Below are 15,105 nucleotides of genomic sequence, written 5' to 3'. Positions count from 1 at the left end.
GTCAAATGCTTTATCGTCATTCTTTGATGCTCATGATACTTACTTTTTTGCCATCAGTCATTGTTCCGATTCCAGATTTGTGTAAGTCTTCAGAATTTTTAAAAAGGGTTTTACCATCAGAAGAATTCCTTTTGGATTTTTCTTCTAAACCAGGAAAGTTTGCCTGCAATACAATGTCACTTTTTCTCAGTGTTACCTTTGGTTATGATAACATCCTTCTTCTGGATCAGCTTTTGTGAGGACATCAAAAAATGTGTGCTTCAACTAGAAGAAATTTACTTCTCTTTTTTTACATTTCCAGGGAGCTCAAGGTTTGAGAGGCATTACTGGCATAGCTGGAGCCAAAGGGGAAAAAGTAAGATCATGATGATCACCATCACTACCAAACTGCATCAATGTTGAAGTTTTGGGCCACTTCAAATATCTTCTTATCTTTAACAACATCACTTTTTATTTCTTATTTGGTGCTTTGTAGGTGTTTGGTTGGGTTCTTACTTTCTGTTATAAACGTAGACGATAGAAATGAGTCATACACAGGATACTTATTATTATTATATATTTTAAATTCTTTTGGGTAAATAGGAGTAAGCAGGGCTGTTATGTCTGATCTCTTTTCTTTATCAGTAGTTGACACTGATAACACTGACACAGTACCTGGAGTGCCCGGCAAAGGCAGGAGGATGGAGAGGTGGAGCTGAGAAGGATGAGGCATTGCCCTTAGTTGGGGGGTGGGGGGAGGGCAGGGCAGGGATTGCTTGTCTGAGTGAATAGAAGAAGCAATAACAACGCAAGCTTGAACGTTCATGATGAGCTCAGAAATATTTTTCTTGCTGTGTGCGTGTGTGTGTGTGTGTGTGTGTGTGTGTGTGTGTGTATGTGTATGTATGAGTGGAGGGGGTGTGTCTAGCTTCTCTCAGATGTTAAGGAAGTGGTAAGCGCTTTTTAGAAAGTTTGTTAGGAAAGCCCATTTGTAGGCTCCAGAAAATTAAAAACGGGGCTCTTTGCCCACCACCCCTCCAGACCCTCGCCTTATCCTCTGCAGAACCTCTGAGGCTAATTCATGTTGTTCTGCACAGAAGCACAGAGTCTTTCATTAGCAACCAGACAGGGATAACGGGCACATTGTAGGTGCTCAGTAAATGAAATTCAACCTTTTAAAAAAAGAGATGCACATTTTTGTGGATCGAAGGAATTGCTTCATGAATAATTCCATCAATTTCATTTTTTCAGCCGCTTTCTCTGTCTCTTTAGGTTCTCTCACTGTGCCTGTCTCCCTCTTCTGTTTCCTATAGAATTCTATGTTTCTTTTCTAAAAACACTGTCTTTTTAAAAACATATTTTGCATTTCTATATTCATGTTTCCTTAAGTAACATTCTGTGTGTACTCTTCTGTTATTAAATTATAAATCCCATTTATTTTGAAGTTGCTGATACCCAGGCCTTTGCTTTTTCTGGGTTTAAATCACTTCCTGAAATATGTGACCCTCACTTTGAAACCAATTACTGTTCTTGATAGGCTCTTTATTTGAGGCATTTTGCTACTTGGTAGTTTTCAAAATTTCTCATTTTCTCTGATTTTTGTCAAATTGTTTTCAATAAAAAGAAAAAAGCTCTTCTGGTGAATTCAGACCTTCGGAGTGGTTACCTAGTAACAGCAGTTTGGGTCTGAGCTGGTGCTGAACAGCAATGAGAGAGAGAGAGAGAGAGAGAGAGAGAGAGAGAGAGAGGGGTCAGCAGCCAAGCCATTTCTATAACTCGAAGGCTGGCTCTGCTTCCACCAGGCAACGTGAGTGATGAATTCAAGGGCTTTTTCAGGTCTCCCAAACCTCTTCTTCACTGGTGGACGGAGAACACCTTCTGCTGTATTCTAGTTTTAGGGATCAAAGACTTTCAAGGCTCTGTGGTGCCTCTGCTTCTTTCTTTGATTCTACCCATGTCTGAACCTTCTAGCAAAGGTTTTCTAATTTTTAATTTTTACTGCAGACACCGTCCACCTGGTTTTCTTGGCCTGACATCTACCCAATACCCTTTTGACTGTTTTCCATTTCTTTTATCATCTCCTCCTCTCAAGCCTGTTCGTTAGGAGATGGCTTGTTCACTTCAGGTGCCCGTCTGCCTTCTTGTTCACCTGGTAGATGAGAAAAAGTTTTAAACAGGGGGGTGTGTCTTGTCATGCAGCATATGTAGAGAGCACTAAAAACCCCATATTTTTGTTTTCAAATCACATTTTGATTCTTATAATGAAAGTAGGGAGGTGATATGTACAATAGATAACAAAGACAGAGATAGTTTCATGATGATTAGATGTATAAAGCTCTGTAGTTTATAGCCATCATCACTCGGCAGGGTAAATCTGTTGTGGAGAAAATAGATCAATTACTTTACACATACTGAACCTACCATCTATCCAGGATGGAAGAGGGGATGCTTCAATCCTTATTACAATTCGTTCCTCTGAATCACATGGCTGGACTCCTGATTCTAGGTCTGGGTGGGGATCTTGAGTCCCAGAAATCCCTCCCACTGGTGTGGGGGCTGTGGCATCCACAGCAGCTACTATTTGGGTGGCCCCTTGGTCTTCACCATCAATGAATTCCTGTAGGGATCCTGAGAACCCTGGAGTGTGATGACCAAACCTTTTCCAATAGGCTTGCCAAGTTCTCTAAACAGGTAGCTCATATCAGCAATCAGGAATGGACGCAGTGTTTGTTAACTTAAAATATTTAGGGTGGTATCAAAGATTGGGTATAGGTACTTTTGGTGGGATGAGAGAATGTAAACCAGTGTTTTAACATCTGAGGTTTCTGATTAAATACTCCTCGGGTTCACTGATGAATAGAGTATATATTACAAAACACAAAACCTCCTTTTTATCTGGCTCTTGAAGTTCTTTAGAAAGACTGGTGTGCCCTTCAGCATACATGGCTGATCTCAAGTTCATTTCTTTGTCTCGTTTATTTCCAGGGCGCTCGGGGCTTAGATGGAGAACCCGGGCCGCAAGGTCTCCCTGGTGCACCTGTGAGTAGTTTTCCTTTCATGGGATCCACTGATAGATTTTTTAGCAATGATCAATGATAGATTTTTTTGCTGTATGTATGTGTGTGTGTGCAAGTGTCCTTACATGTGAATAAGGTGGAAAAATGGGCAATAGTTTCTATATTTATTTAAAATTTTAAAATTAAGACAAGCATCTCTTTTTTGTACAGAGAAATGTTCTTCTGACTTGATATGGGTTTTGTTTTTCTCATAAGTATAGTCAAATTGTTAAGTTTTTATGCTTGCTGTGTTTTCCTTTTGCTTTGGTTGCTAGGATGCTTAGAGTCACAGAAACTGTCCCACTTTAAGTTCTTGGGTAGTTCTGTCCTTTTTCTCTCTTATGATTTCTGATCTCATTATTTGATATTCTGACGGCCATGTGCACACGTGTCCTTATTGTGGACTGCCTCACACCTGTTTTGGAAGTAAATAAACCAAAAAGCTGTTCATTAATAGCTCTCATACCACATTGAAAAGAAGAAAAGGTATAAGTAAAATAGAATTTCCAACTATCAAGGTCCAGTGGGAAGGACAGAATGTAACTGAAGGATAACATTTTAAGATCAAGCTCCAGAACACGTGGTGGAGGTAATGCACCAAGTGGACCTGAGAGGAAGGAGGGCCTGCAAAGCCGTGCTGGGAGGGAAGGGCAGTGAGCACAGGTGGGGAGGGCAGGGGACACAGGTGGGGAGGGTAGGGAACACAAGTGGGGAGGGCAGCGAGCACAGGTGGGGAGGGCAGGGAGCACAGGTGGGGAGGGCAGGGAACACAGGTGGGGAGAAGCCCTGTTGGGGTGATGGGGGTGTGTGCTGCCTTAGGGCTGGCACAGCCTGGGTGGAGAGCTCCTTTTGAGAAGATGAACTTGAATAGATAAGGTAGAAGCACATTATGGAGAGTGTTTAATGCCAATCTGGGCGATCCGAAGTGATCCAGTGGCAACAGGAAGCCATTTGAGGTTTTAGAGCAGTTAAGCAATTCAACAAAAGCTGTATTTTAGGAAGACACCTCTTCTCATCTATTACCGCCTGCACCATATATCAACATTAGCTGGGTAATTCTGACAGAAATCATTATTATTGACTGGGGGAGTAAGTAATATGGAGAAAAGGTTGGCAACTCATCCAAACCTCAACCCACCACGATAGTCAATGAGGCTAGAGGATGTGTGGACATAGTTACTGATGTCAAGGTTACCTGCAGTGTGGACCTTAATTTTATTATACCTATTCATCCAAAGAGCACAGAAGCATTATGCCTTTACAGTGAAATCAATAGACATGTAAGTCTCAATTATCCTTATGGTAATATCAATTTTTAGGACAATATAATTTTTATAAAAAGATTTCTTGAGTCATCCATGATAGAGCAAAGCCATTGGGATGAAAGAACAATAGTAAGGTAACGTAGATGGTGTTTTATAATTTCAAAAGTCTATCAATAAGTTACTTTTGCTTACATAAACACAATTTTATTTTCATACAGGGTGATCAAGGGCAGCGAGGACCTCTAGGAGAAACAGGTCCCAAGGGAGACAGAGTGAGTTCGAATTCGTGTTAATCACTGCAAGCATGGAGGTTGTGCTGATCTCTTTGATGTGACCTAAGTACACGTGGTAATTGATTGTGTCTTGTCTGTCTTCTCCCTTCTACCCTGCAGGGGGCTCAGGGTTCTCGAGGAATTCCTGGTCTCCCTGGGCCCAAGGGCGACACGGTACGTCCTGAGCTGTAGTCATCAAGCCCATTTTTCAAAGTGATTATTGTAATAAAACTTTAGAAAGTGATGAAGGGAAGAAGAATGTGTTTCTAAGAGACAGTGTGTTTCTTTGTGCGTCTTTAGGGCTTGCCAGGTGTGGATGGCCGGGACGGGATACCTGGAATGCCGGGAGCAAAGGTAGCTGTGTGATTTAGTCTAAAGGTGGTGAAGTCGTCCCTGCCAGGGGCCCACCAGGCACAGGGTTTCCATTACTACGTCACTGGGACATTTATTGAGCTGGTTTTGGCTTTTTTTCCTCCTTTTAATTTTTTAATCAAGTGTCAATTCAAGATACTTATTAGAAGTCAGAAAGAGAAAGACAAATACCATATGACATCAATTACAAGTGGAATCTAAAACATGGCACAAATGAACTTATCTGCAAAACGCAAAACAGACTCACAGACATAGAGAACAGACTTGTGGTTGCCAAGGGGGAGGAGTTTGGGGAGGGACGGATTGGGAGGTTGGGATTAGCAAATGCAAACTATTATATATGGCATGGATAAACAACAAGGTCCTACTGTATAGCACAAGGAACTATATCCAGTGTCCTGGGATAAACCATCATGGAAAAGAATAATGAAAAGAATGTATCTATGTGTATAACTGAGTCACTTTGCTGTACAGCAGAAATTAACACAACATTCTAAATCAACCACACTTCACAAAAAAATTTGTTAGAATAGAATGTTTGTTTGCTTGGTTTCAGAAAGTCAGTAAAATTGCCCCATTGATGAAAGTAGGCAGAAGGAAATTATGTATTTTGATTGCATTTCTGTCCGAAGTCCTATTCCATCTCCCCGCCCTGAACTGGGTCATGCTATAAAAGTGCACGTAAGGTCAGCTGTGCGGAGAGTCCTTTTGCTTAGAAGGTCTTGGTCTTTCCTTTTCTTAAAAGAAGGACAGCAGTTCATACAGATTCAACAAAAATTTTTTTCAGGGTGAACTAGGGAAACCTGGACCTCCTGGTGAAGCAGGGTTGCAGGGGTTACCTGTAAGTATTTGAATATTTAAATGTTGATTGGTTTATATACATGCTTTGAAGATATGCACTTGGGGGAGAAACATGTTTTGTATGTAATTTAATAAGTTCTGGAGAAGAAATGATGCTTTAATTTTATATTTTTACAGTTTTACATTTACATTTTTGTACTTTTTCTCTGAATACCTAGTTATTTCTCTGATAACCACACTAAGCTTTAACTTTATATTTTGCATCCCTCCTCTCTCTTTAGTTCACTAAATCTTCCTTATATCGTTTCACTAACCCTGAGCTGTGGTCCAGGCTTTATACTTCCTCCTACTTTTAACCAGTTCTGAAGCTCTTGTACCAGGGTTGAGCCATAAGAGGTTGAGAGTATGTTCAGGGAACAATGTGAGATAATAAGATTTCATTTTTTGATCGTGTGCTATTTTGAATTATTCAAATTGGTGTTTTCCTGCATTAATGTGGCTGGAAGTTCACGTGGGTTATACCACGTGTATTCTTGGCTCTTTGGAGGCAATTATTTCAAGTTAAAAGGGATACTTGGTAATGATGAGGACTGCCCTTGGTTTATTATGATATCTGACACTTTAAAATAATCAGAGAAATCAGGCCTCCCAGTAGCACCAAATCTTAGACCCAGCATTCTTCTGCCATTCTCTTTTTCTATTTAAGGCTTAGAGTTTTTGATAGGTCCTTGTTTTGTATTCCATACATGAAATCATGCCAGGAAGAGCTCCTGTTGATCTGAAAATAGGATTCTAATTTGGAAGTTCATCCTTGAAAAGTAACTTTAGTTTAGAGCTAGAATTTGCTGTAAGGGTGTTCAGACATAACAAGCCAGTTACAGTAAAGTTGCCTTCTACACTGTGGGTAGGTCTATAACTGTTCAAATTGGGGAACTAGGAAGAATCTCCCTCTAAAGCTTTGAGGTTGTCACGATGTCCCCAGCCCCTCGGCAGTATGCAGTGGGCTTGGCATCTCACGGATTCTCAGAGGAGGTGATTAAACCTAAGTTCTGTGTGCATTCTTTCAGGGGATACCTGGAATTCCTGGCGCAAATGGTGTTGCCGGTGAAAAGGTAAAAGATGAAAACGTTGTAATTAATATTTTCCTCTATTTCTTTATTATTTTACTAATATATTTTATTTATCATTTTATATATTTCCAACCTGCCTTTTATTTTATGTTTGACCTTAAGGAGAAATCAAAAAGGCCTTAAGGCTTCAGAAACTAATCTCTTTCCCAGCTGCAGAAATAGTACTTTGACGAAGTGTTGCTGATCGAACTTCCTTCTTGAAAGAGTCATCCTTTGCCAGTGTAAAACAGAGAAAGTTTTATTGCTCTTCACGATTTACTATGAGGACGATATTAAGCCATAGAAATTGTCAGTGCATATTATTAAGATGATTTACCTTAAACTGAAAGATATTAAGCATTTTGTTCACATAATGATCAGTTTTAAGTGCTTATATTCTAGCACTTAAGAACAATAGTTGAAAGAAAAAATTAAAGGGCTAAAATATAGCTTTACTTTAAATAAAATAGATAAACTGTGAATAATGTAGACATTGATTACTATTAGATTACATGGCTCCAGCCCTCCGATCGTAGTGGCTCATGGAGTCGAGCAGAGATGTTCCCTAGTAAGTGGACCATGGGCAACTGATGGTGAGGTGGGATCCCAGACACCTGCTTTCCCTGGAGCTGGCTGGCGCATCCCTTATTTCCTCATGTTGGCATGATCTTTTACAATTTTAATGGTGTCAATGTCAGGTATCAATAAAAAGGCTCAAAGAAGTGTATTGGAGGCGGAAATGCTGAAGAAAGACATATATAATTAATATTGTAAAGAAAGAAAAATCCTCTCTTATTCTTGTCTGTCTAAAGACCTTCACTTTTTGACATCTGGCCTTCGCTTTTAAACATTTTTGACATCTTTATTATGCCTCTGGAAGTGACAAAACAGTATCCTAGCCTAAATCTAAAGAACTTTGATGTACCCACCAAGAAAGAGAGTTTACATCTCAATGTAAAATCAGGAAAGTAATGCTATTTAAGTGTAAGAAATACCCAGTCTGGGTAAGACAGGTTGATTATTATGCTGATTTACTGCCTGGATTACTCTAAATATTGTATTTTATCTTCAGGGTAACACAGGTGCTCCAGGGAAGCCCGGGCAACTGGGGAATTCAGGCAAACCGGTAAGTTGCCATAGGTTACCTTTTCATACCTTGTAACCTGTTGTAATCACTAAGCAAAGGATTAGGGAGTTTAACTTTTTCTTTACCTGCCTTCCTCATACAGGGCCGCCAGGGGCCACCAGGAGAGGTGGGACCCCGAGGACCTCGGGGCCTCCCTGTGAGTATTCCTTTTCTGTGGACCCCTCCCAAAGTGCCTTCCCCGGGCTTTGCTGGGTCTTCCTTCCCTCCTCTCCCTCCCTCCCTCCCTCCCCCCCTCCCTCCTTCCCTCCCTTCCTTCCTTCCTTTATTCATTCATCCATTAACTCATCCAGGAATGCCTTCTGATGTTTTAATATGTGATAATCCAGATAAACAATGGAACAGGAATGCTACTTAGATATACAATATGCTTTTTTCCCCCCTAGAAAGTGGAAACAAAAATGAAGTATTTAAAAAAAAAAACATGATGACCATTTCTGCTCTCATCCCATGCTGAAGGAAATACTTTAGTGTGATTAAAAAAAACAACTCTATTGAGGTATAATTCACATACTATATAATTCACCCGTTTAAAGTATACAATCCACTGGGTTTTAGTACATTTGCAGAATTGTGCAACCATCACCACAGTCCACTTTAAAACATTTTCATCACCTCAAAAAGAAACTCTAGATCCACTTGCAATTCAACATTTCCCCCCAGTCCTCTCAAACCTAGGAAACCACTCATCCACTTTCTATAGATTTGCCTATTCTGGAAATTTCATATAAATGGAATCATGCAGTATGTGGATTTTTTAATGATTGGCTTCTCTCGCTTAGCATAATGTTTCAAGGTTCTTCTATGCTGTACCATGTATCAGTACTTCATTCCTTTTTATTGCCAAATAGTATTCAGTTGTATGGACGTACCACATTTTATTCATCCATTCATCCATCGATGGGCATGGGGGTTGTTCCCTTTTTGGCCATTATGATTAATGCTGCTGTGGACATTTTTCTACAAGTTTTTGTGTTGACTTGTTTCATTTTTCTTGAGTACATACCTACGAGGGGAATTGCTGGGTCATGTGATAACTGTATTTTAATCTTTTGAGAACCTGCCAGACTTCTTTTAGTGTGAATTTGTAAATGTGTCTATTTTGCAGCAAATATAGCTATGTATATTTTCTCACTAGATACATTTTAACCCTTAGAGAGAAACTGATTTGGAAATGAAACATGATGCACTCAAATTTAACTTAAAAAAATTCTCCCTGGTCTTGATTTTAAGTTCTTCTTTTCAAAGCCTGCTGGGTAACACAAAGATCTCCAAGTGAGAACACAGAAACGTTCCCAAATATCATTGTTACTTTACAAAGAGCATCTCTTGAGTATGTTGAGTGAGGATTTTCACGCTTCCGAAAAGTGAAATATCCCAGGTATCTTGCGATATGAGAGCGGAGAGTGGAGTTTTTCCACTTCTCACAGATGTTCGTCAGCTGACCTGTACCAGGCGGTGTCCAGACGTTTCTCTGCAGCCACTGAAACTAGCTGCTCCTCACGCCTCACTTATCCTTTTCTTCTCTCTTGCTGGGAGGCTGTGAATTTCTAATTAAAATACTTTCCCTCCATTGACTGTCAAAGCAGTGAGGTCATAGCTGGATCATATTTCTAAAGCATCAGAAAGACTGAACGGTGTGGAGGAAGGGCGCTGGAGCTTTGAGAAAATTGACTATTTCATTGCGTGCTCACGTTATAGGGCAGAAAGCGGTCCAGTTGTAGGTCCCCCTGCTGATGGCAGGACCACGCACGGAACACAAGCCGCCCGGGTGGACCGGGCTCGGCCCATCCCCAGCTCAGGACTCGAGGCCGGCCTTCGGAAGCGAGGGCGTGGGGTGGAGGCGGTGTTGACTTCGCTCACGGGACGGAGGCGGATCCGAGGAAGTTATGCTGCACCGGGTTTTGAGCCTGATTCCGGTTTTGCTTGTTCAGTTTCTGTTAAGCGTCCACATTCTTCCCACTGTTGCCGACATTGCGGAGCACGGGCTCCAGACGCGCAGGCTCAGTAGTCGTGGCTCACGGGCCCAGTTGCTCCGCGGCACGTGGGATCTTTCCAGACCAGGGCTCGAACCCGTGTCCCCTGCATTGGCAGGCAGATTCTCAACCACTGCGCCACCACGGAAGCCCCTACCACCTCCTCTTTAAAGCCTCCTGTCTGACTCTTCTTTCTAAGCCCACCTCCACCCGCTGGCTCAGGTGGTTCACTGCTGCTTGATTATTGCAGTCGCTTCCTGATTTGCCTTCCCTGCCCCCGTCTTTCCTTCTACTGCAGCTCGCAACAAGGTTCTCTTGGTACTTCGGCTGGGATAGCTCTCCGTTCTCCAGGACTCTTGCACATCGCAGGGTGTCCTGCATCTAGAACTCCAGCCGTGTCCCCGCAGTCCTGGTGACAAACGTAAATGCCTGCGGAACGGTAGGGCTCCAAGTCTGCACGTGCCTCCATATTGGTCTTTGCAAAGTACAGCATCCAGCATCATTTCTCTTCTTCATTTAAAAATCTTCAGTGGATTTCCACTGACAATAAGGGAAAGTCTGAAATCCTAAACTGTCTGTTTATCCCCTAGTTTTACTTCCCATTTCTGCCTTGCTCAGAGCCTGTGTTCCAGCCAAGCTAGACTTCATGCTAATTCCCAAACACTCTCTGCACTTCTCAGCCTGCCTGTTTTCTTTGTGATGCCCTGCATCACAGGAGGAGATGGCTTTTTCCTCTATTTCTCTGACTGGACATCCCATGTGCCATCCTAGATACAATTGAAATGTTAATTCTGCAATGGAACCATCTCTGATGATGCCCTACCCCCCAGATAGAAGTGATCTCTCCTTATTCTGAACCTGTAACCCTTGGTCCCTTTTTGCCCTATGGTGTGGAAACTGCAGGAAGTCAGGAACATGTCTCATCCACGTTTGTGTTCCCTACATCTCTTTCCTCGGGGCCTGCCGTAAGGTCGTGCTCAATAAATATTCCTTGAAATACATTGGATGGGAGGTACAGTAAATCTTTCTGTGCTGCTTCTGTTCATAATTGACTTCTCACTTACTGCCGTAAGGTCATGCTCAATAAATATTCCTTGAAATGCATTGGATGGGAGGTACAGTAAATCTTGCTATGCTGCTTCTGTTCATAATTGACTTCTCACCTACTATAAATTTTTCAGAAGAGTATCATGAGTGGTTATAAATATTATAGTCCTGGATCAGAGTTTTTACACCAAACGTACTTACTGAAAGATACATTTGTTCTTTCATTTTACATCATTAAATTCATTTTCTTGGTAAATTCACACACTGTCACCTATTCCCCACAAGTTTGATCAGTTTTTCCTGCAAATCTTAAATTGAGAAGCTGAGTAGAAGGAATGAAACCTATTTCTAATGTGTCCTGTGAAAGAATCAAGGTTAACTGAAGCCTGTCTTTGAAATTAAAGTGCCCTTCTCCCCTTTCCTCACCATTGTTTCATCAACTTTCGCCAATGCCACGGCAAAAAATATTGGAGTTTTCGCATCTCTAGGGATTACATATAAGCACGTATCTTTACCACTTGGCTTGTGCTTCCTTCTGGCTTTCTCTGTCACATTCCCCTGGGTTTACACATGCGTCTAGGTGACTCCTGGTCTAGAGCCAGCAGGTGGCTGGGGCCTCTGATTTGGTCCTACCGTGTAGTGGCTCCTGGTCCATCTTCCTCTTCCAGGCTTCTCAGAACTTGCCAGGGCTTTTGTTGAGTGGGTTGTGTTTGCTCTGCTCTCGTGATTTCGACTGGGATGAGTGCCACACAGATCTACCCCCAGTTTTCTGAAGACTATACACTCGTGGAGTGTGGAAGCCTGTCTCCTCTCTCTTGAAGTCTTCTACCCTGACCCCATCACCAACAGCTTCAACACAGAGGTCCCACATTATGTGCTGTTGAGTGACCTAAGCTGCCTTCCTACCCCACCAGACTCTGGAATATTCTCCCTGTCAACACTTCGTGAAGCAGCTGTGATGGTTATAGTGTAAACAGATTGTCCTCTGCTTCTGTGTGAGGGGATATTTAAACCTACACTGGAGAGAAATACAAAATACACAATGTTGTAAAATTGAATTAATCTTAAAAAATGTTTCTGTGGCAAGACTAAAAATTATCCCTGTAGTAGGACTAATATGATCTGCCAATGTTAATATGAAAATGGGTTTGTAAAAGCAGCAATCTTTAGCAATCATAACTCATCTTCTGGGTTGAACATCCTTTTTGCCAGAAAGAGGCATTTAGTGTATACTACAGACTGAGTATAGAGATTTATAATTTCCCAGTTCTGAAACTGGCAAGGTACTGAGGATAATGTTCGTTCTTCAGCTGCTTAGCATTTTGGGTTATCAGGCAAATACAACAACCATCACAATCTAGAGCACAGTGGAGTAAAATCCAATTTTTTGGTAAAATAATTACGACAACCCAAGTATAATAAAATGCATTTTTCGGTGGTATTTTAGAAGTCTGATAGTTCCATTTTGAAAGGGAGACTTCCATATTGAAGTATTTGTATTTATTAAAATGAGTTTTACAAAATACCTCCTAGAATTTGTTTATAAAAAAGGCGCCTTCTTAGTGATCTGACAGAAACTCGAGAAATGAGGACTAGAGACTTGTTTTTTCCAAGCATAATTCATGCTTTTAAAGAAATTTGGAAGATTTGAAGCGAAAAGAACATTTAATGGAACATTTGATTAAAAACCATCATTTTGACTGATGTCTTTATTCCTTGGATAAACATAAATAACTAGCACATCTGCGGTGCCTACTATGAGCTGGATGTTGTTCTAAGTACTTCATGTATCTATTCAGTCCTCCCAAAAGCCCATTTTACAGATGAGGAGACTGAGGCACAGAGGGGTTGAGTTGCCTGCCTGGAGTCAGCTGGTGCATGGCAGAGCCGGACTTCAGACCTGGCCTTGGGGTTCAGTGTCCAGGTCCCCATCTCTACCCTCTAATGCCTCCAAAGTCAAGGTTCCGCTGGATGTTTTTATTTGAAGTTAGCTTGGCAAACTCTAACAGCACAAAACACATTTAGCAAATTTTATTATTTATGGAGCTTTTGCAGTGAGCATTTAACAAGAATCTAAGTAAAGCTGGTGAAGACAAACGAACAGAACATAAGCCCCAGCAATTTCCTGTGTCTTACCCCAGACCTACAGAATCAGGACCTGGGGGAGAGGGGTGGAATGCGGAGGGGAATGGGGAGGTGGGGTAATGAAGACACCAGTGAGATATATTTCTAAAACCTACTCAGGGGATTCTGATGCACAGCTAGGGTTCGGAATCTTTGGTAGAGGGTCTGCATCTTTTTTTTTTCTTTAAGCCTTGATTGGCTTCTTAGATAGGGATGAATTGGAAGATGTGTCTTAACATGTTGGAGATAAATATGGTGGCACAGAGCACCCAAGAGAAAAATAGAGCATTTTCTTATGGTCTTCACATGTTCAGTGGTAGGATGTTGCCTTTTTTCTGGTTCCTTCCGATTCTCTTGTTAAAACCCATAACTTTTGTCAAGAGGTTTGTAAATATCAGCCATGGGACAGAAGAGCCATTTCCCCACCAGCCTCTCTGGCCCACATCTGAGAATGTGGTTTCACCACAGCTGTTGAAACAGAAGAGATTTATCATTTTTTTAGCACTCTTGTTGTTACCAGGTTAGGGTGAATTGCTCCCTGCAGGATGTATTTAGTTTAACCTGTGTGTTTTTAGAGATTACTATTTATATCTCAATTGCTCATGTTCATCTTAGTTACAGGTGAAATTAAAGAACTTAGAGGAAGAATATGCATGTTTCTAGAACACATAGAAATCATAAGAATGGCCACGAGAAAATCTTGCCCTAACTTTTTTTTTTTTGTAGCTGTTTGGTCATTGTGAAAATAAACATTACCTTTTTGCACAGTGGGATGATTTCTATAGAAATACCTAAGTTCAGAATAGCCAAGGATTTACAAGCTAGACGTGAAATAAAAATGAGGACCCACACACTGTCTATTTGTGCAGGGACAGAAAAGTGAATGCCCGTAATTTCACCCATCCCTCCCCTGGTCCTACGTGTGTTGCCCTGTCACGGCTATAGGTCAGCAGAGCAGGCTGGCTAGACTGGGCTCTGAGCCGTTCGTAGGTATTACCAAGGGCTGCCAGGGCTTGGAAAAGACTTCTGAACTAAATAATAAGAGCCCATGAAAGACAGAGAAAATAAGATTCCAGCAGAGAAAATCTTTGTCTTTGACTGAAAAGATAATTAATCTCTCCAAAAGCAAATGAAAGGTTATACAGTCCTTTCTTTTCATTTAGCCTTTTGGTTTATGGAAGAGGAAAAGAGTATATTAATCATCTTTGTTTTGGATAAGATGGCATAATGGTTCATTTATTTAGAAATGAATACGTGGAGTTGTATCGAGAACTTTGCTTTCCCCTTCTGACACCATTAATTATGTTTCCCACCAATGACTGTTAATCGTTCTGTGAATTAAAGTCATTTTATCTCAATGACATTTAGGATCTCAGTCAGGATGCAGTTCAGAAATAATTTGAAAATGCCAGCAGAGCAGATGTACTGAAGAAAATCTATCTTGAACTTTGAAGTGCTGGGTCAGTTTAATGGGGTGAAACCCAATCTTTATGTGTAGAGACGCATAGAAGAATCTATCGTAGTGGCTGGTTTTCACCTGACTTATCAATATATCCTTCTAACATCCGTCCTCATGGGGCACTGCTTCTGGCTTCCAAGCTTCTCACAACGGTTCTGTACCAATGTATTATTCAAACTCATGCATTAGACAGAACATTTATATAAAAGTTTCTGAAAAGCATTTAAGAGTATTTTGTTTAAATCACCTGTAAGTCATATGAAACAACTGCCATGAAATTATAGCTAGAGACTTGTAATTTGGCATACATTTCTCAGTCCTTTAGAGCAACTGAAAATGCAGAAGGTTTATAGATCTTGACATTTTGTTCTTTTTATAGATGAATGAATAACATATGGGTCAGATCAGGATAATCTTATCAGAAGCACTTATAAATATTAAACATTAATATGAAGTTGTCATGTCATTTTAAGGAAAAACAAACTCAAAAGGCTACCTTCA

At 41.0% G+C, this 15,105-nt stretch overlaps 1 protein-coding gene across 1 annotated transcript in view; it reads left to right on the top strand.

The window, feature by feature from the left end:
* COL9A1 (collagen type IX alpha 1 chain) overlaps window positions 1-15,105 on the top strand; it is a 61,185-nt gene that overhangs the window by 21,959 nt on the left and 24,121 nt on the right. Inside the window, exons 15-23 of the mRNA XM_068550960.1 lie at window positions 302-355; window positions 2,965-3,018; window positions 4,519-4,572; window positions 4,693-4,746; window positions 4,873-4,926; window positions 5,732-5,785; window positions 6,813-6,857; window positions 7,927-7,980; window positions 8,084-8,137. Of these exons, the coding sequence (XP_068407061.1) occupies window positions 302-355; window positions 2,965-3,018; window positions 4,519-4,572; window positions 4,693-4,746; window positions 4,873-4,926; window positions 5,732-5,785; window positions 6,813-6,857; window positions 7,927-7,980; window positions 8,084-8,137 (477 nt within the window). The remainder of the gene's footprint in view (window positions 1-301; window positions 356-2,964; window positions 3,019-4,518; window positions 4,573-4,692; window positions 4,747-4,872; window positions 4,927-5,731; window positions 5,786-6,812; window positions 6,858-7,926; window positions 7,981-8,083; window positions 8,138-15,105) is intronic.

The sequence above is a fragment of the Eschrichtius robustus genome, chromosome 9 (assembly GCF_028021215.1).
Source record: "Eschrichtius robustus isolate mEscRob2 chromosome 9, mEscRob2.pri, whole genome shotgun sequence".
Lineage (NCBI taxonomy): Eukaryota > Metazoa > Chordata > Mammalia > Artiodactyla > Eschrichtiidae > Eschrichtius > Eschrichtius robustus.
This window is presented reverse-complemented; position numbering and strand designations above follow the sequence as displayed.